At 46.0% G+C, this 17838-nt stretch overlaps 1 protein-coding gene across 1 annotated transcript in view; it reads right to left on the bottom strand.

The window, feature by feature from the left end:
* The window catches only part of LOC147600599 (signal peptide, CUB and EGF-like domain-containing protein 2), a 45342-nt gene extending 29321 nt beyond the window's left edge, over window positions 1–16021 (bottom strand). The window contains 4 exon segments of the mRNA XM_086748809.1: window positions 9379–9513; window positions 12803–12928; window positions 13364–13486; window positions 15925–16021. Coding sequence (XP_086604935.1) covers window positions 9379–9513; window positions 12803–12928; window positions 13364–13486; window positions 15925–16021 — 481 coding nt within the window.
* Between the last annotated feature and the right edge of the window lie 1817 nt (window positions 16022–17838).

Raw genomic sequence — 17838 nt, forward strand, 5'->3', positions numbered from 1 at the left:
GAAGTCTCCTATAGTTTACAAAATGTGATAGTTTAGCCCGAGTTACCACACAGTTTCTCACTCAACATCCCCCAGCAGGAATGGGGGAGAGAACTGGGAAGAAAGGAAAACTTGCCGGCTGAGATGAAGACAGTTTACTAAAATAGTAAAGGAAAATTATAATAATAACAGAATATAAGGATATTAAAATATACAAAATGAACAATGTATGTTCTCTCACCACCCGATGTCCCAATGACCGATACAGCCTGTCCCGAGCAGCGATCACGGAAACAAAATCGAGCAGCAAGCAAAGGAGCAAAAGGGAGCCAGCAAGGTAGGGGGAACGATGCCAGCAAACAAGAGAGAGAGATGGATGCCAGGAAGGCAGATACCTGCCCTGGCCAACCCCCACTTATATACGGAGCATGAAGTTCATGGCATGGAATACTCTTTGGCCAGTTTGGGTCAGTTATTCTGTCTGTCTTTCTCCCAGCTTCCTGCATCTGCAAATTAGCGAGACTTGAAAAGCAGGACAGTGTTCTTGATCTCATGCACAAGAACTCATATCATCAGGGTGTTTTATCAACATTCTTCACACGCAAAATCCAAAACACATCAGCTACTGAGAGGAAAATTAACTCTGTCCCTGCCAAACCCAGGACACAAAACTGGAAAAGAAGACAACCAAATGCTCTTCTCAGATATATGGAGAACATACCTTTGCCACCAAATTGTCTGCCTTGGTGTATTTGGCTTGCAAAAGATATTACACAAAAACACTCTTCTTGGTGAAAACACTTCATTTGAGAAGACTAAATGCAGCATACTTTGGCTGCAAGGGCTTATCCTACACCACCTCAGTGAACTTCTACTGAGTCAAGGAGATGCACAAGCTGACAGAGAATGAAAAGGGTGGCCATGCTGCTAGAAAGGGACTGTGTGAACAATTTCACACCCTGCATGTTTTCTAAACTTACACAGCCCTTTTTGCAGCCTTATTACTAAATGAAACAAAACCATTGTACTGGCAAACAGAAGTCAGCTTGTCACCATTATTCTGCTACATGTAAATTAGGTCCTTGCTCTGCACACAACTACTCTCGCCATCCGAAGCACAATCTACAGTACCCCTTCTCTACCAAGACAGCTTTAAGCAACAAAAAAAAAAATGGACATTTCAGAGCATAGATTATTCTGCTCTACTGGCTTTTTTATTCCTTTCCCACTGTGAGGATTCTGTAGCAAGTCTAACAAGACAATGACACTTCGAATCCTGCAGCACACAGATGCAGCCCAAGGAGCCCATATGAAAGCTGTCATCCATTATTATGCTGTCAGTGAAGGAATGGGACAACCTATGAGGCCACAAATTAGCCTCATTAACTCGTGTTTTTGTGACATTTCTGTTCTTAAGCATGCAATATAATTTGGTCTGTTAGCTCAGAGGTATTAGAAAGCATTAAGAGAATTAGCAGCTTAGTTTCTGTTAATAAAGTTGGGGTTTTTTTTGTCTTTACTGAGCTACCAAAGGGGAAACTGTTCAAGCAGGTACTTTGGTAAAGATCTCCGACATCAGACAAATGATTTAAATTCTCACTTTGAGATTGCTCTGTTTTGAGTGAGCAGAATTCAACCAGGTCTCCACAGAAAGCTAAAACTGCACTTCCCAAACCAGGGCACATTTTAATAACAAAATGGAACGAATTAGTCTCTTGATTGCCACACTCACAGCCAAGAGAGGCCAGTGTCTTCCTGGCCTAGTGGACCCCAAGCCAGATGAGTGCTTTCTGATGACCAGACCTTTGTGAAGTTACCCAGCAAACCTCAGTGAGCACTCCTGTCACTGGCAAGACAGGCAAAAAGCCAGCATGGTATTTTCCTATCAGGTCACATTAAATTAACTTCTTATATGTATGATCTGTGTTTAAATCTTTGTCTTTTTTACAGAGATGTAGGGACATCACCACCAATCTGCTAAGAACATTAAGGCTCGATTTAGGGCACATTCAAACGGGTTCTCATAAAACAGAGGGAGGGGATACAACTGTACAAAGAACTACCAGAAATCTCGGAAGCAGCCCTCTAACAGCCAAATGGTGAGAAGCATCAGCACAGTCAGCAGAACAGGAATGCATTAGTCTTTTTAAATACTTTCTATACACTTGTGCTAAGGCAGCTTTTTCCAAAAAGCTTTCTAGTTATCACTGTTCTTCACAGTCAAAAGGACTCTTAAAAGAGCAACTGTCGAGATTGCTCCCTGTGTATGAGCTTTCAGTCATAAAATCATAGAACAGCTAGGGTTGGAAGGGACCTTAAGGGGTCACCTAGTCCAACCTCCCTGCAAGGAGCAAGGGACATCTCCAACCATATCAGGTTGCTCAGAGCCTCATCCAGCCTGGCCTTGAATGTTTCCAAGGATGGGACATCTACCACCTCTCTGGGAAACCTGTTCCAGTGTTCCACCACTCTCATTGTAAAAATTTTTTCCCTATATCAAGTCTGAATCTACCTCCCTCTATATTAGAACCATTACCCCTTGTCCTGTCACAACAGGCCCAGCTGAAGAGTTTCTCCACATCCTTCTTATAAGCCCCCTTTAGGTACTGGAAAGCGAGTATAAGGTCTCCCTGGAGTCAGCTCTCTCAGCCTGTCCTCATAGGAGAGGTGCTCCAGCCCTCCTCTGGACTCGCTCCAACAGGTCCACATCCTCCTTATGTTGGGGGCTCCAGAGCTGGACACAGTACTCCAGGTGAGGTCTCACCAGAGCGGAGTAGAGGGGGAGAATCACCTCCCTTGACCTGCTGGACACGCTCCTCTTGATGCAGCCCAGGATGCGGTTGGCTTTTCTAGGCTGCAGGCACACACACTCCTGGCTCACGTTGAGCTTCTCGTCCACCAGCACTCCCAAGTCCTTCTCCTCAGGGCTGCTCTCGATCCAAGCTCCACCCAGCCTGTATTTGTGCCTGGGATTGCCATGACCCACATGCAGGACCTTGCACTTGGCCATGTTGAACTTCACGAGATTCTCACAGGCCCACCTCTCCAGCCTGTCAAGGTCCCTCTGGATGGCATCCATTCCCTTCAGTGTGTCGGCTGCACCACACAGCTTGGTGTCATCGGCGAACTTCCTGAGGGTGCACTCTATCCCACGGTCCACATCGCTGACAAAGATGTTAAACACAATTTGCCCTTAGTGAAGCCAATCACCTCCTTATATTCCATGTGTCTCAGCATGGTTTCCATGCTGCTCCATGACCTTGCCAGGCACAGAGGTGAGACTGACCAGCCTGTAGTTCCCCAGGTCTTCCTTGTTTGGCTTTTTAAAAATGGAGGTTATGTTTCCCTTTTCCAGTCAGCAGGAATCTCACCAGACTGCCATGACTTCTCAAATATGATGGGGAGCGCCTTGGCTACTTCATCTGCCAGTTCCCTCAGGACCTGTGGATACATCTCATCGGGTCCCATGGACTTGTGCACCTTCAGGTTCCTTAGATGGTCCTGAATCTGCTCTTCTGCTACAGTGGGCAGTTCTTCATTCTCCAGTCTCTGCTTTTGCCTTCTGTGACTTGGGCAATGTGTCTAAATCTCTTACTGGCGAAGACTGAGGCAAAAAAGTCATTAAGCACCTCATCCTTCTCCATGTCCTGGGTAACCAGGTCTTCCGTTAGGGCCCACATTCTCCCTGGTCTTCCTTTTATCCCACACATACCTATAAAAGCTTTTCTTGTTGTCCTTGACATCCCTGGCCTGCCTTACCTGATCCCTGGCCGCTCGGACAACCTCTCTGTAATCCTCCCTGTCCTTGCTTCCACCCTCTGCAGGTTTCCTTTTTGTTTTTCAGTTGGTCCAGAAGCTCCTTGTTCATCCATGCAGGCCATCTGGCGCTTCTGCCTGACTTCGACTTTGTTGGGATGCATTGCTCCTGAGCTTGGAGGAGGTGCTCCTTGAATATCAGCCAACTTCCCTGGGCTTCTCTTCCCTCCAGGGCTTTACCCCATGGCACTTTGCCCAGCAGATCCCTGAAGAGGCCAAAGTCTGCTTTCCTGAAGTCCAAGGTAGAGAGCTTGCTGCACACCCTCCTCACTGCCCTAAGGATCTGGAACTCCATCATCTCATGGTCACTGCAGTCAAGGCTGGCCTTGAGCCACACATTCCCCACCAGCCCCTCCCTTTGGTGAGAACAAGGTCCAGCATAGCACCTCTCCTCATTAGCTCCTCTATCACTTGTAGGAGGAAGTAGTCATCCACGCATTCCAGGAATCTCCTGGATTGCTTGTGCCCTGCTGTGTTGTCTCTCCAACAGATATTAGGGTGGTTGAACTCCCTTACGAGAACCAGGGCTTGTGACCGGGCCTTGTCCGCTCTGTCCTCCCGGCCAGGTGACCTGTAGCAAACCCCCACTGTAATGTTGCCTGTCCCTGTCATCCCTTTAATCCTGACCCATAAGCTGTCAGCTCCTTATCCATCCCCAGGCAGAGCTCCATACACTCCAGCTGGTTACTGACATAAAGCGCGACACCCCCTCATTGTCTCCCTTGCCTGTCCTTCCTAAAAAGCCTATATCCCTCCATCCCAATGCTCCAGTCATAGGAGTCGTCCCACCTCGTCTCCCTGATGCCAACAAGACCACAGCCCTGCAGGCATACACACATCTCTAACTCCCATGCTATGTGCATTGGCATAGAGGCTGGGCTCCTGACAAAGCTGACTTGCTGGCTGGAACAACAGGAATTCCTTCGGGGTGCAGCTTAGGTTCTCTCATACTTACCTGCAATCCTTCCCCAGGTTCTGGGTACCTGTTGCTGGCACTGGTGCCATACTGACAGTGGTGGGATGGATTGTGGTCTCCCTCCCCCGGCAACATTAGTTTAAAGGCCTCTTGATGAGTCTGGCAAGCCTTTGGCCGAAGACGCTCTCCCTCTTCTCAGTTAGGTGTACTCCATCTGCCCCTAGTAGACAGGCTTCTCAAAGCAAGTTCCATGGTCTCAGTAGCGAAAGCCCTGGCTGTGGCACCATTCCTGTAGCCATTTGTTGACTTGCCAGATTCAACTGTCTCTTTCAGGCCCCTTCCTTTTGACCGGGAGGATAGATGAAAACACAAATCGTGCCACAGAATCCTTAACTGTTGCTCTGCGGGGCCTGTAGTCCTTATTGATACTCCTCAGGCTACTCTTGGCTGCATCGCTGGTGCCCACATAAAACACCAGCAGTGGCCATACAAGGTTTGGTACTCTCTTAGTAACATCCCTGATGCAAGCCCCCGGTAACCAGCACACCTCTCTAGAGAGTGCGTCAGGTCGGCAAATGGGTGTACCAGAGGTACACCTCTGTACCTCTCAGAAGAGAGTCACCCACACTACCACCTGTCACCTTTTCTTGGTTGCACTGGTAGGTTGCACAAGCAGGTTGGGCTGCCTTGCCCAACTACAGTGTTTCTCCTGATGTGCTGGGTCTTATGTCTTCAGCCTGCAGAGTGGCAAAATGGTTCTGCAAAGGCATCTCAGGTTTCGGGGGAGACTTCTTCCTCCTGCTGACCCTTGTCTTCGTGAGCTTCCTTTCCTCAGCATCATAGAATCATAGAATCATAGAATGGTTAGGGTTGGAAGGGACCTTCAAAGGTCATCTAGTCCAACCACCCTGCAAGGAGCAGGGACATCCTCGACTAGATCAGGTTGCTCAGAGCCTCATCCAGCCTGGCCTTGAATGTTTCCAGGGATGGGGCTTCCACCACCTCTCTGGGCAACCTGTTCCAGTGTTCTACAACTCGCATTGTAAAAAATTTTTTCCTAATTTCCAATCTAAATCTACCCCCCACTATTTTAAAACCATTACCCCTTGTCCTATTGCAACAGGCCCTACTGAACAGCCTTTCCCCATCTTTCTTGTAGGCCCCCTTGAGATACTGGAAGACTGCTATCAGGTCTCACCAGAGCCTTCTCTTCTCCAAGCTGAACAGCCCCAACTCTCTCAGCCTGTCCTCATAAGAGAGGTGCTCCAGCCCTCTGATGACCTTCGTGGCCCTCCTCTGGACCTTCTCCAACTGGTCCATGTCCTTCTTGTGTTGGGGGCTCCAGGACTGGACACAGTACTCCAGGTGGGGTCTCACCAGGGTAGAGTAGAGGGGGAGAATCACCTCCCTCGACCTGCTGGCCACGCTTCTCTTGATGCAACCCAGGATGCGGTTGGCCTTCTGGGCTGCAAGGGCGCATTGCCTGCTCATGTTGAGCTTCTCGTCTACCAGCACTCCCAAGTCCTTCTCCTTAGGGCTGCTCTCAATCCATTCTCCACCCAGCCTGTATTTGTGCTTGGGACTGCTATGACCCAGGTGCAGGACCTTGCACTTGGCCTGGTTGAACTTCATGAGGTTGGCACAGGCCCACCTCTCCAGCCTGTCAAGGTCCCTCTGGATGGCATCCCTCCCTTCCAGCGTATCGACGGCACCACACAACTTGGTGTCGTCAGCGAACTTGCTGAGGGTGCACTCTATCCCACTGTCCATGTTGCCGACAAAGATGTTGAACAGGGCCGGGCCCAACACGGACCCCTGAGGGATGCCACTCGTGATCGGTCTCCACATGGACATTGAGCCGTTCACCACCACTCTCTGAGTGCGGCCATCCAGCCAACTCCTTATCCACCAAGTGGTCTGTCCATCAAACCCATGTCTCTCTAGTTTAGAGAGAAGGATGTCATGCGGGACAGCGTCAAAAGCTTTGCACAAGTCTAAGTAGATGATATCCATTGCTTGTCCCTTCTCCACTGATGCTGTCACCCAACAGCCAACATCGTTGGCCTGCTTACCTTCTGCATGTGTCGGTGGGGGAGTTTTTGGCTGTTTGGCTGGGGGCTGTAGTTCTGGTGCAGACTGTGCTTGAAACCAAGTATCCAGCTCCCTCTCGGCCTCCCTGACCACCACCTGCAGCTCAGTCACCTGCCACAGGAGCTCCTCCACATGGGTACATCTTTTGCAGATAGGGCACTTCCTGCAGTCCAAGGTCTGCATTGCAGCCTCTCCCTTCAGCAGCTCTGTCTGCACAGAGGCATCGGCCACCACTGGGATAGCTGGTGCAGACCTTCCAGCTGGGGCTGCAGCCTTTGCTCTCAGATGAGTGCCCACCGTATTTCCTCATTCAGAGCAGACAGCCAAGGAAAAAAATAGGATTGTGCACAACTTCCCAAGACACTCTGAGTTCCCGAGGTTTTAGCAGGGCCTAGGCAGAAGCATCAAGCCCCTCAGAGCACCCCTGTGCTACAGACCAAGACAGTCGTATCAGATGAAAAATCAACTTTAATTATCAAACTCTCCTCTAATAGCCACCAGACCTTGAGTCTCATGGGAGAGTAGGTGACAGGGAACCCAGAGGATAATTACAGATGGACTTGGAAGAGCAGGTGACTCTTAGGCTCCCCTGTCACACTGCTCACCAGGAGCTATGCAACAGCCTCAAGTCTCTCTATTTCTCCTGTCTCAACTCCAGTTCACTCTTTTTCTATGTATGCAAAGGCCAGCAGACCACTAGGAGGGTCTCTCAAGCATTAATGTATGCTCTCTCTTGTTTGGGCTGGGAGACAGGGAAGGAAATACTCCCTCACATTACAGATAAGAAGCAAAACTGAATAGACAGTCTAGGCAGTAGGTGCTAAATGCTGTTTCAATCAACGCTGTGAGGTCTCAAAAGAGAATTAATAAAGCATATACACTAATACATACACAAGGCAGAGAATAGAAGACCTAGCGATGAGCAGAAAAGCAGAGAACAAAGTGAGGTGAAAGATAAAGAAATGAGATTTGACTTAAAACACCCAAGAAAAAAAAAAAGTGGGGAATCCCATGGAGCACTTCTTCACAGTAATGAGGCGGGGAATCAGGAGGGAAGCAGTCACAGTATGATAGCCTGAAAATGGCTTCACAGAAAACCAAAACACTTGAGCGTTTCGGTATGAAGAAGAAAGTATTTCAGGCAAAAACAGTCCATAAAAATATATTTAAATTAGTTATTTTTAGGAAAAAATAAAGCACCTTTTTTCCCCTTATTTTTCTTTTTCAAAGAGACAAAAGACTAAATTAAGTGGAAATTTGGTATTACGGAAAAACAGCTTTCTTTGCCAAAAAAAGTTAAAAGAAATTAACTGCATCTTTAAAACTAACAAAACTGAGGTAGAATTCCAAAGGTACAATTTAGGGAACAAATATTACTGACCAGAAATGCTGCTGCTGTTAGTTCAGGAAAGTAGAATGTACTCAAGTAGTAGCAAATAAGAATACAAAGAATTGGAAGTTTTTCCTCCCTTGGCATCGGACAAGACAAGGAGTTCAAGCAACTGATTTTCATCCTTGGAGTCATCATCTATACACACACAAACAGAAATCACTGCTAGCAAGGCAACATGAAGGAAAATGCCTTGTGCCACCACTGCAGCCTTCCTGCTTTTCCTCACTCCTAGCTCAGCTCCTGCAGTGGCAAGCTGAGCAATGGCCTGAGAAATCACCAAGCATCAGCAGACCCCTGTAAGACCAAGTCCAGTACCAGAGAAGTTGAGAATACAAATTCAAATAAATTATCAATTTAGCTATGTCAGATGACAGCCATCTCAGTGCACTCATCTGTGGATGGCCATATATGTCTATAAATGTTGATCTCTTCACTACGGGGATTTTTAAAGTGAGATTTGTTTATTCACGCTCAGACTCCTCTTACAGTCATGCCAATGATAAGCCATAGATTAAAGAAAGCTTTGCAGCTTTAAGTACTTCTAGGTAAGATATTCACTGTACAGTTCAATGGACAACTCCCTGATCTGAGCAACCACTTTAAAGTATTCCCTAAGGGCATCCAAAATAATTCTGTTCAATCTGATGTCTAATTAGATATCCAAGGCTCTTTGATCTCTCAAAGGTCGTTCTGTAAAGGTTTCACTCAAAATAAAGAAGGTGACTTGAATACCTTTGGGGTTGACAAACAATAAATCTCTCAGCTGAAACCTAAACACTGTGCAGGGAATCTAAAAGGTAATGCAGGTATTGCCCTGTAACTAAAGCCAATGGAAATGATCACAACTCACTGTCCTTCAATTTGTTGCCATTCCCTGGATCAGGACACAGCTCAGCTGCACAACAGAGGATAGAGTACACTGGGAGTACAGCAGTACAGTCTTCAACAAGCACAAAACTGCAGATATACAGGTGGAATCAAAGGGGCAGAGGGATGTAAACAGTCTTCAAAGTCACTTAGAAGATTCTGAGACACTCTTCCTTTTAAAAGGAGCGAAGACTTCAAGACCCTTCACAGCTTTGAAAAACTCAACCTAAAAATACTTTTGAAGCTGCTTTAAAGATTTTGCAGTTAGCTTCTGTCAAAAACTCCTACTTGGTGCCTGGAGGGAAGCAGTCAGTACCTTCTGAGCGGTGGATGCATGTATGCTGGTTATCACTTAGAAAGAATCCTTCCTTACAGCGACATTCATAGCTCCCCACAGTGTTGACACAAACATGCTGGCAACCACCGTTGTTGAACATGCATTCATCTGTATCTGAAAGAGAGAGAGAAAAAAAGAGAGATCAGCTTTGTACTAACAGCAATACACCCATATCAGCAGCAGTCGCTCAATATGCAGTACAGACAGACATCTACTTGGCATGTAACTGCCCATGCAGCTTAGACACTCCAAGCTAGCCTATTGTTGTGCTGTCACCCTTGGGAAAGTATATTTTTGCTGCTGCTCTTCCTCTGTTCGCAGTTTGCCCAATCAGTTACAGGGCTCCCAAGAAATGCTGGCCAGCTAACCAGAGTTACTGGTTACAATTAAGGCAGAGTAGACTTGGTGGAGCGAGAAGCAGGGCTCCACACTCCATCTATGTGAATGTACTCTGTTCAGTGCAGCTGGACAGTATTACCACTCTGCAGCCTAGCACATTTACATCTAGGATGAGTATCCATACATAGTTCTTTCTTGCTCAGAGGGACACAACTTTTGCTCCAAACCCATTCAAGCTTTAAAAAGTGGGTTTTTTTCAGAAAGCTCCTCGTTCTGAAGCAAGATGGAAAAAGAAAAATACAAACCTCAATAAATTCAGCTTAAAACCTATCCCCTGCTTCTTACTTTCAACTCTAGCTAGAATTCATACATCACACCTGTTCTGATGCTTAGTTTGACTTATTATCATCCACCCTCAATTCTAGGTCATCACCACTTACCATTAAGGCTGCTGCTGTGTTGCCTGACTGCAGTCAAGGAAAGAGCAGAAGTTCTGGAAATAGTTTTAATGTCGATTTTGCAATACCCAGAGCTTCAACAATACCAGAGAATACAGAAAGGCTCTGCTTGCAAGATAACCAAGAGAAACAAGAGTAGAAAAACTTCAGCTAAGCCTCTGAACAACAGGATGCTCATCCCTACCTCCAATTCTTTGGAATTTTACCCCTTAGTAAGTGCAGGTTTTTGTAACCCTTACCAGCAAAGAACTTTCCTAGCCTAATTTTCAGAAATGCCAATTTGAACAGGAAGTAAAAACACTCAGTCTTTTTAAAAACAGGACAAAATGTTGCTAAGGCAAAGCACTGGTCTCATCTGCAAAATCATACGGAACATCATGTTTGCTCCCTGTTCTGTTCATTGCTCCTGTCTAATAGTGCTAATAATACAATGTTTTTATTTTAACATTGTAGCATTTCTGGCATAAAGCAGCTGTCTTCTAAAAAAGGAGAAAGAGAAAGGCTTTTAGTAAGAAGCACAACATAGTATTAGAACAGATTTAATTTCTACTGAAGGCAATGACTAAGCCAATTGGATGCAAAAGAATGTGACCTGCTGTAGCAAAAAGAGCAGCTGACATATCTCCATCATAGAGAAGCTGAGTATTTTAGAGTTCTACAGCGATACGAATGTGCAAACAATCATGAATAAAAAGCCACCATAAGTCTTCAGTACTACAGATTTGAACTCCAGCAGATGTTTCTGTCTTACAGACCTTGGAAAGCTTTCCAAAAAAAATCATCTCTTTCCAACAAGTAATTGTCTCTTTGGCTTAAACCCAGGCACACAGCCAAGATCTTCAAAAATAAGGGTGAGAGGAGGGCAATCCTGGCATGAACAAAGTAAATAAATAGATGAAGAGAAGATGTGATCCAATTTGCTGCATTACAAAATATTTATTTAACGTTTACATCACATCTTAAAATTGGCAGGTCAGTGGTGAAAACGTCATTGTATGTCAATTAAATTTTATTTTATTTCTTAAAAGTCTGCCATGCAATATTGAGCAGCTTTCCCAGTAACATAGCAGGTAGTCTATTTTGGTCTAAGTTAATAACTGTGTCTTACTGATCACAAACAAATCAGTCAAAGTATGCTCTAGAGGGGCTACTGGACACAAAGAAAATACACCCTTCGGTGGCACTGCGTTGGTTCACATTCAGCCCTTCATGGTAACCTCAACTGAACTCCACTGTGTGTTTACACAAATGCACTAGAGAAAAATAAGATGGCCTTCCTATTATTTTGAAGTATCAGCAGATATTTTGCTTACCTCTCTACTTTCTTTAGTGAAATACTTGGAACTTAGCGAGTTCAGCCTGTCCTCCACTGTAACTAAGCTGATATGTGGGCATGTATCAGGTTCCCAGCAGGTAAAACCCAACATAAACCCACTGAATACTCCAGAGCTTTTCTGATTTGTCGCAGCAGAAGATACAGTTTAGGGATGGTCTGATCCTCCACTTGATATGCCATACACTAGTGGGAAATACCCCAGCCATGCTAACTACAGTCTTAACATTTTGCTGTGAGAGCAAGTTTCCCTCTAACTGACACGGGTATGGAAGCCTGCCCAGGCACATCCACACTTAGCGCAGCAGAAGAGAAAAACTGAGCCATCTCTGAAAAGGTAAACGGGACAGGTACCACAGCGCAGGACAGACTCACACATGGTACCCAGCATGGGTCCTGGAAGCAGGACAGCTTCATAAGCATGAGGCTCTGTCCCAGGGAAGTAACACCAACAGCATATCACACTGTCAACAGGCTGGGAACACATGCATTTTTGTACACTGCTGCACTGTGTGCTGAATGCTATCACAGTAAAACCACAGGGTCTTGTTATTCACTTCTAAAGATTTTCACTTTTTAAAGATTTTCATATTTTTTCTTTAAAGATTGGCACACAAAAAGAAGGAAACTATCGAGGTCTTAAACAAGGAAAAGAAAAAGAGGGTGAGAGTGAGTGTGTGCGGGCAGGGTCAAGGGAGTGTTGCCAGGATTGAAAACGTTTCCAGAGTTGCGTACTGTGCTGCAAACTAACCACCCAGGGAAATTCCAAGCATTTAACTTAGTCCCTCTGTACTTCAGTGGCTTCTATCATATACAGCTACTGCACACTCCAAATTGTCCTTTCCTTACAGCTTGCATGTCAGGAAGTACCCAGAGGCAGTAAGGGTGAGAAGCTCACATGTTATAGATGTATGAGGGAGAAGATTCCTAAGCTTGGAAACACACCTGAGAACCGATCCTAAACTAACTCTGGAACAGAAAAGACAATGATAGCATATGTTCTTTTACATAAACTAATTTAGTGTGATAATAGATGGCACTTCACACATTTTAACCCAAAGCACTTAACAGAAATGTAGCACAACTACCCTCCTGATTTACAGAGGGGGAAAGAGCCACACTGGGGTGGTATACCAGTACCTGGAATTCCTTAGTCCCATTCTTCTCTAGCTGAGCTGATTCAGGTCAACAGATCGCCATGCATTTCCCATAGATGCAGTTAAAGGGTCATGTTAGCATCACCACTAATAATGTTCACGAACACACTTCTTACCCAGGCAGTTGTGCCCATCATGAGCCAACATAAAGCCGTCGTAGCAAGTACAGCGATAATTTCCTGGAATGTTGAAACACTCGTGGACACAGCCTCCATTTAAGTCGTTATCACATTCATCAATGTCTAAGGGATAAAGCAAAAGTCATTATGATGGATTCTTGTTTGAGTGTTATAGACAGTTAGAGATAGGATTGTGTAAATGTGAGCAGCAACTGCTGTGCAAAGTCATAATTGTCTTGCAAGTAGACGATACTTAACACATTTCTTGCTGTATGTTTCTAAAGAGTGACAAAATGCCCTGAGACTCCCGTGTAGCTTTACCTTGCAGTTTTTAAGGCTGCTGGTTAAACAACAAAGTAATATTAGAACAAGCGATACTACTAGGGGAAAAGCAATGCAATCTATTTGCCTTTAATTTTGTGAACAAGAAGTAAATCAGGTGAAGATATTGGCTATTTTGGTTTAAAATAACTCTCCGTATTCTACGCCATTATTTTTAAGTGTCTATCCTTTTAGAAACACCCAACACTGACACAGGCAGTGCTTCCATCACTTCACCTTCACATTTCTTCCCTTCGCCAGTGTAACCCATTTTGCATGTGCACTTGTACAGCTTTGGGTTGTTTTGACAAATAGCATCTGGGTGGCAGCCATCAAGACCCAGGGCACACTCATCCACATCTGTGAAAAGACAAGATTCAGAAGGGATGTCAGAAGGTGGAAAACAGGGCATGTCTTCTCTACATATATCACTGGTGAGCTGATGTAAGGCTGAGTATCTGTTTGTGGCACGTGCATGCGTACTGTATATATTTGTGAGTCAGGACAGAAACATGCAGAGACTGTATCGGAACTTAAAATTTGTATAATGCTCTACCTGCATATAGGCTTATTTGTATGCAATTCAGATAAGCTTGTGTTAAGCTTTTGTACCCACTTACAAGTACATCCAAAATAATCTACTTATGGGCTAGATCCTCCACGAGATTTAGCTGACAGTTTTACAGAGATTCATTGGAGAATGTTCATCTTTCTGGTTAACAAAAAACAGTTACTGAAAGAATTCTTGACCACACCTGTGACATCACCAGTTTTTAAACTGAGAAGGGGAGTTTACAGAACTGTACTCTCAAAAGCACCACCAACACATTAAAAGTCTGACTTACCATTAAACAGATACATAATTTATAAATAATGCCAATTTTTTAAATACAAGAATAGTATCTGGTGAGCAGCATTGCCAAATCACCTGGTGAGCCATCACAAAGCACAGCATACCGAAGCAAAATATCCAGGTGGAAACTGCAGAGCAGAGGAAATGAGGAGAAAGGGGAACACCAACAGGAGGAAGTCCTGAAGATGAAGAAGTGTAGACAGAAGAGGAGGAAGAAAAGTTATGGACAGCAAAAGACATCAGCAGAAGTTTTTCATACAGCAGTTTTTCATTCAGACACAGAAACAGGAATATTTCCAGCAACTAACTAAAAGGAAGAATTGCAGAATCAGCACCCTACACAGGTACAAAAAGTGACTCCTAAAATAACAGGATGAATTGCAGGAGTATCAGCAGAAGGTGACTACTTAAAGTCAGCCACTTTGTATAGTGAGGATCACTTTCTAATGGGGAATTTCAGCCAGCACCTCTTCCATTTACAATTATAGCAATCCATCTCTTTTTTTTTTTTTTCCCCAATCACAAAATATGGCTGTAGGTACAGCAGCAGTTGCCAACTTCAGAAAGTATTCATGTAGTTTTAACTCCTAATGGCGTTTGGCAGTGGGAAACAAGGTAGAGAGCCAGTGCTACAGCAGTGATACTCTCCTGGCACTCAGGTGCACACAGAACCAATAACAGCAATGGAGTCCTCAGATACCACCTCCAGTAAGCAAGGGGAAGGTGGAAAACAGCCAGAGAGAGTGGAAGAATCCACTTCCTCACAAAGTGGAAAAGTCAAGCACCCATTAAAAAATAGGGGAAGCAGTGAATTGAGGGAGGAAGTCATGCAAGGAGTAGTGCAGGGAATTGCTGAGAGGCCTCCAGCTAGCAGGATTCAGGTAGATGGGGCAGGAGGAAAGGATGGGTAGGGAATGAAAGACAGTAGGCAGAAAGAAGCATTAGCCGCATGCACTGGCTGCGTACTCCCTGCATGGTGAGGTCTCCCCTTCCCAGCCAGGCCCGGGGGGCAGAGGGACACATCTGCTGCTCAAGGGGGGCTGCTCTCAAAGCTATGGTACAGAGACATAAACTAGATCTCATGTCAGTGGCAAAACGGCCATTCCACTATTTTATCTTTACACTAACCCTCTGTGGTCTGCAGCACACAGGGAAGATACAGCAGCAAAAAAAAACCCCAGCATTAATGCATACAGAAGCGTGGAAAACAGGGCTAGAAAAAAGTCACTAGGCATAGGGAGTGAGATTTCCTCATGGAGTGATAGTAGCCTGAGCTGAAGAGACCCTGGAGCACGGAGACTGTGAGCGAACATCACAGCCTTAGACTTGGCACTAAGGCCAAGGAGGAGACTGCAGGAAGAATTATTAGGTTTATTCCTTGGTGACCAAAGGCAGACTAAGTCCTGATACACGCCAAGTTTACTTCGCCGCCCCTTTGGCAAAGGTGAGACGCTGCCCAGGTGTCCTACCCCTCTGGGGTCGGCCTTTCTGCCAGGAGCGACCGCCTGGAAACCGGCGTGAGAGTCACTAGTGGTGCTGGCAGCGCCCCGCCAAGAGCGGCGTCCCCGCTTTCATAACGGCCGCACCTCACCTCACTTCACCTCGGCAACGGCCGCCGCTTGCCCCACTAACGGCCGCACCTCATTTACCTCGCTCGCCCCACCAACGGCCGCACGGCACCTCACCTCGGGAACAGTCCCTCACTCGCCCCACCAACGGCCGCACGGCACCTCACCTCGGGAACCGTCCCTCGCTCGCCCCACCAATGGCCGCACCTCATGTCGGCAACGGCCGCTGCTCGCCAAGGTCCTCCTCCAGCCGGCTGCCCGCCTGCCCACCCCCCGGGCCGCAGGGCAGTGAAACCCCCGCCAGCAGCGACGCCCAGGCGCCCCGCGGGGGGAGCCGCTATCCAGGGCTGAAGGCGAGGCGAGGGCGCAGCACTCACCGGGCAGGGGCAGGCCGGCGAGGGCGCCCGGTGCGGACAGCAGCAGCAGCACGAGCACCCGCGCCCCCGCTGCGTCGCGGCGGCTACCGGACCCCATCGATGGCGCTGCGGGAGCTGCGCTGCTGCTGCCGCCGGCGGGCGGGAGGCGGCGCCCGCGGCCCAGCGAGGGAGGTGTCTGCGGACGGACGGCCCGCCTCGCACTGACAGCGGGCGCGGGGCGCGGCGGCGAGGGTTGGGCGGGCCGCCCCTGCCCGGGCCTCCCCGCGGCACCCGGGGACGATGAGCACACCCGCCTGCCCGCGAATCGCCCCACCCACATTAAAACCCTGCACCAAGCCATCCGCCCACGACACCAGCGTTGGAACATCTGCACAGCACCCTAAACACAGATGTCTCAGAAAGCCGGTGCTTCCTGGAGGTACATTAAAAAAAAAAAAACACATGCAGACTGTCGGTTCCAGTGGCAAGTGTCTTGGAACTGACGCTCCCCTTTCTGAAGCAGCCCATGAAACGATCTCTTTCTAGTAGAGACAAACCCATGCAATGATCCTGTACAATTGCATCCTGTCAGAACCCACATATACACAACTCACTCCAGCCTTGCTCATCTTTCTTAAAAAATACAGTATTACAATTTTTACCAAGTAATGACACCCAAATGCAGCATGTTAAGTCCCGGTCTGGAGACCTTACCAGAACCCACAACATCACACCACCACCCCTGTCCCCATCCCACCTCCTTTTCCAGTCAGGGATTTCTCACATCTGTCCTTCCTTTGGCAGGTGAAACAGCCTATCCATTATTCACTGAAAACATAATTTCCTAAATTTTGTTTGAACTCTCACAGTGCAAGTAAAAGCAGGCAGTACTCTTTTCCACCTCTTCCTCCCATACCCATTTCACTACCTTTTCTCTTTTGTTTTGTTCTGTGAGAAATACCAAGCTATTTCTAGATGTAAGGGTGGTTTACACACATTAGTAAATCTTCAGAGTGAAACTTTCCCTCTGTCTTTGTCTTCATTTCCTTAATGGTAGCTATAAATTACCACTTCCCTTTCTCACTGGAGCATCAGGCTTCATTGCTTTTGAAATGATCAAAGTTACTCACTTCTAAAATCCAATCAGAAACAATCTATTCTACCTCCTGGATGGTTTCAGTCATAGTCAAACTCATCTATAAATGCATAAAGCTGCTCATTAAACACTCCAAGGATTCTCCAGCCTTGCATCATACCCCAAACCTCCCCTACCAGTAGAAAGTAATAAATGAAAGAAGACTTCCTCAACAGTTTCCACGATCTCATGAACAAACAATGACATTTGCAACAGGAATTCACACATCCATGCACCTCTCATCTGGGGATATCAGTCAAGGTGTCTCTACAATTATCCCAAATGCTATCAGAGAAGCCATGTCCTATTGAGGCACATAGCTACAAGCTACCTTACAGAAAAGTTGTTACATATTTCAGGCACTTTCCAGTCAAGGTTCCTCAGTGAAGTTGACCAATATTAATTTAATTAAAATTCAGCACAAGATTAGATGAAAGATGTAAAATCTACATACGAAGAGTATAGCAGAAAAAAACAGTAAGAAACACTGAAGAGACACATACTCAAACAACTAAAGCTTTCTGTGATACAGTAAAAGCAATGCATCTTATTTACTTTCGTATACTAAAATATAAAGTGACACACAAATATTTGGGAATCCTTGAGTTAGATCAAAAGAGCTCAATATAGCTTGGAAAACAAATGGGAACAGTATTAAATTTATCTTAGTTAATGAAACCATTTCTTATACACAAATCTCAAAGTGCTTTGGGAAGGATCCTAGCTATAATTTCACATATAATATTCATTTGTTTATGATGAAGAATTGCTATTAAAGCATCTCTTCAAAGACACAAAAG

This window comes from Chlamydotis macqueenii, chromosome 5 (genome assembly GCF_036417535.1).
Source record: "Chlamydotis macqueenii isolate bChlMac1 chromosome 5, bChlMac1.mat, whole genome shotgun sequence".
Taxonomy (NCBI): domain Eukaryota; kingdom Metazoa; phylum Chordata; class Aves; order Otidiformes; family Otididae; genus Chlamydotis; species Chlamydotis macqueenii.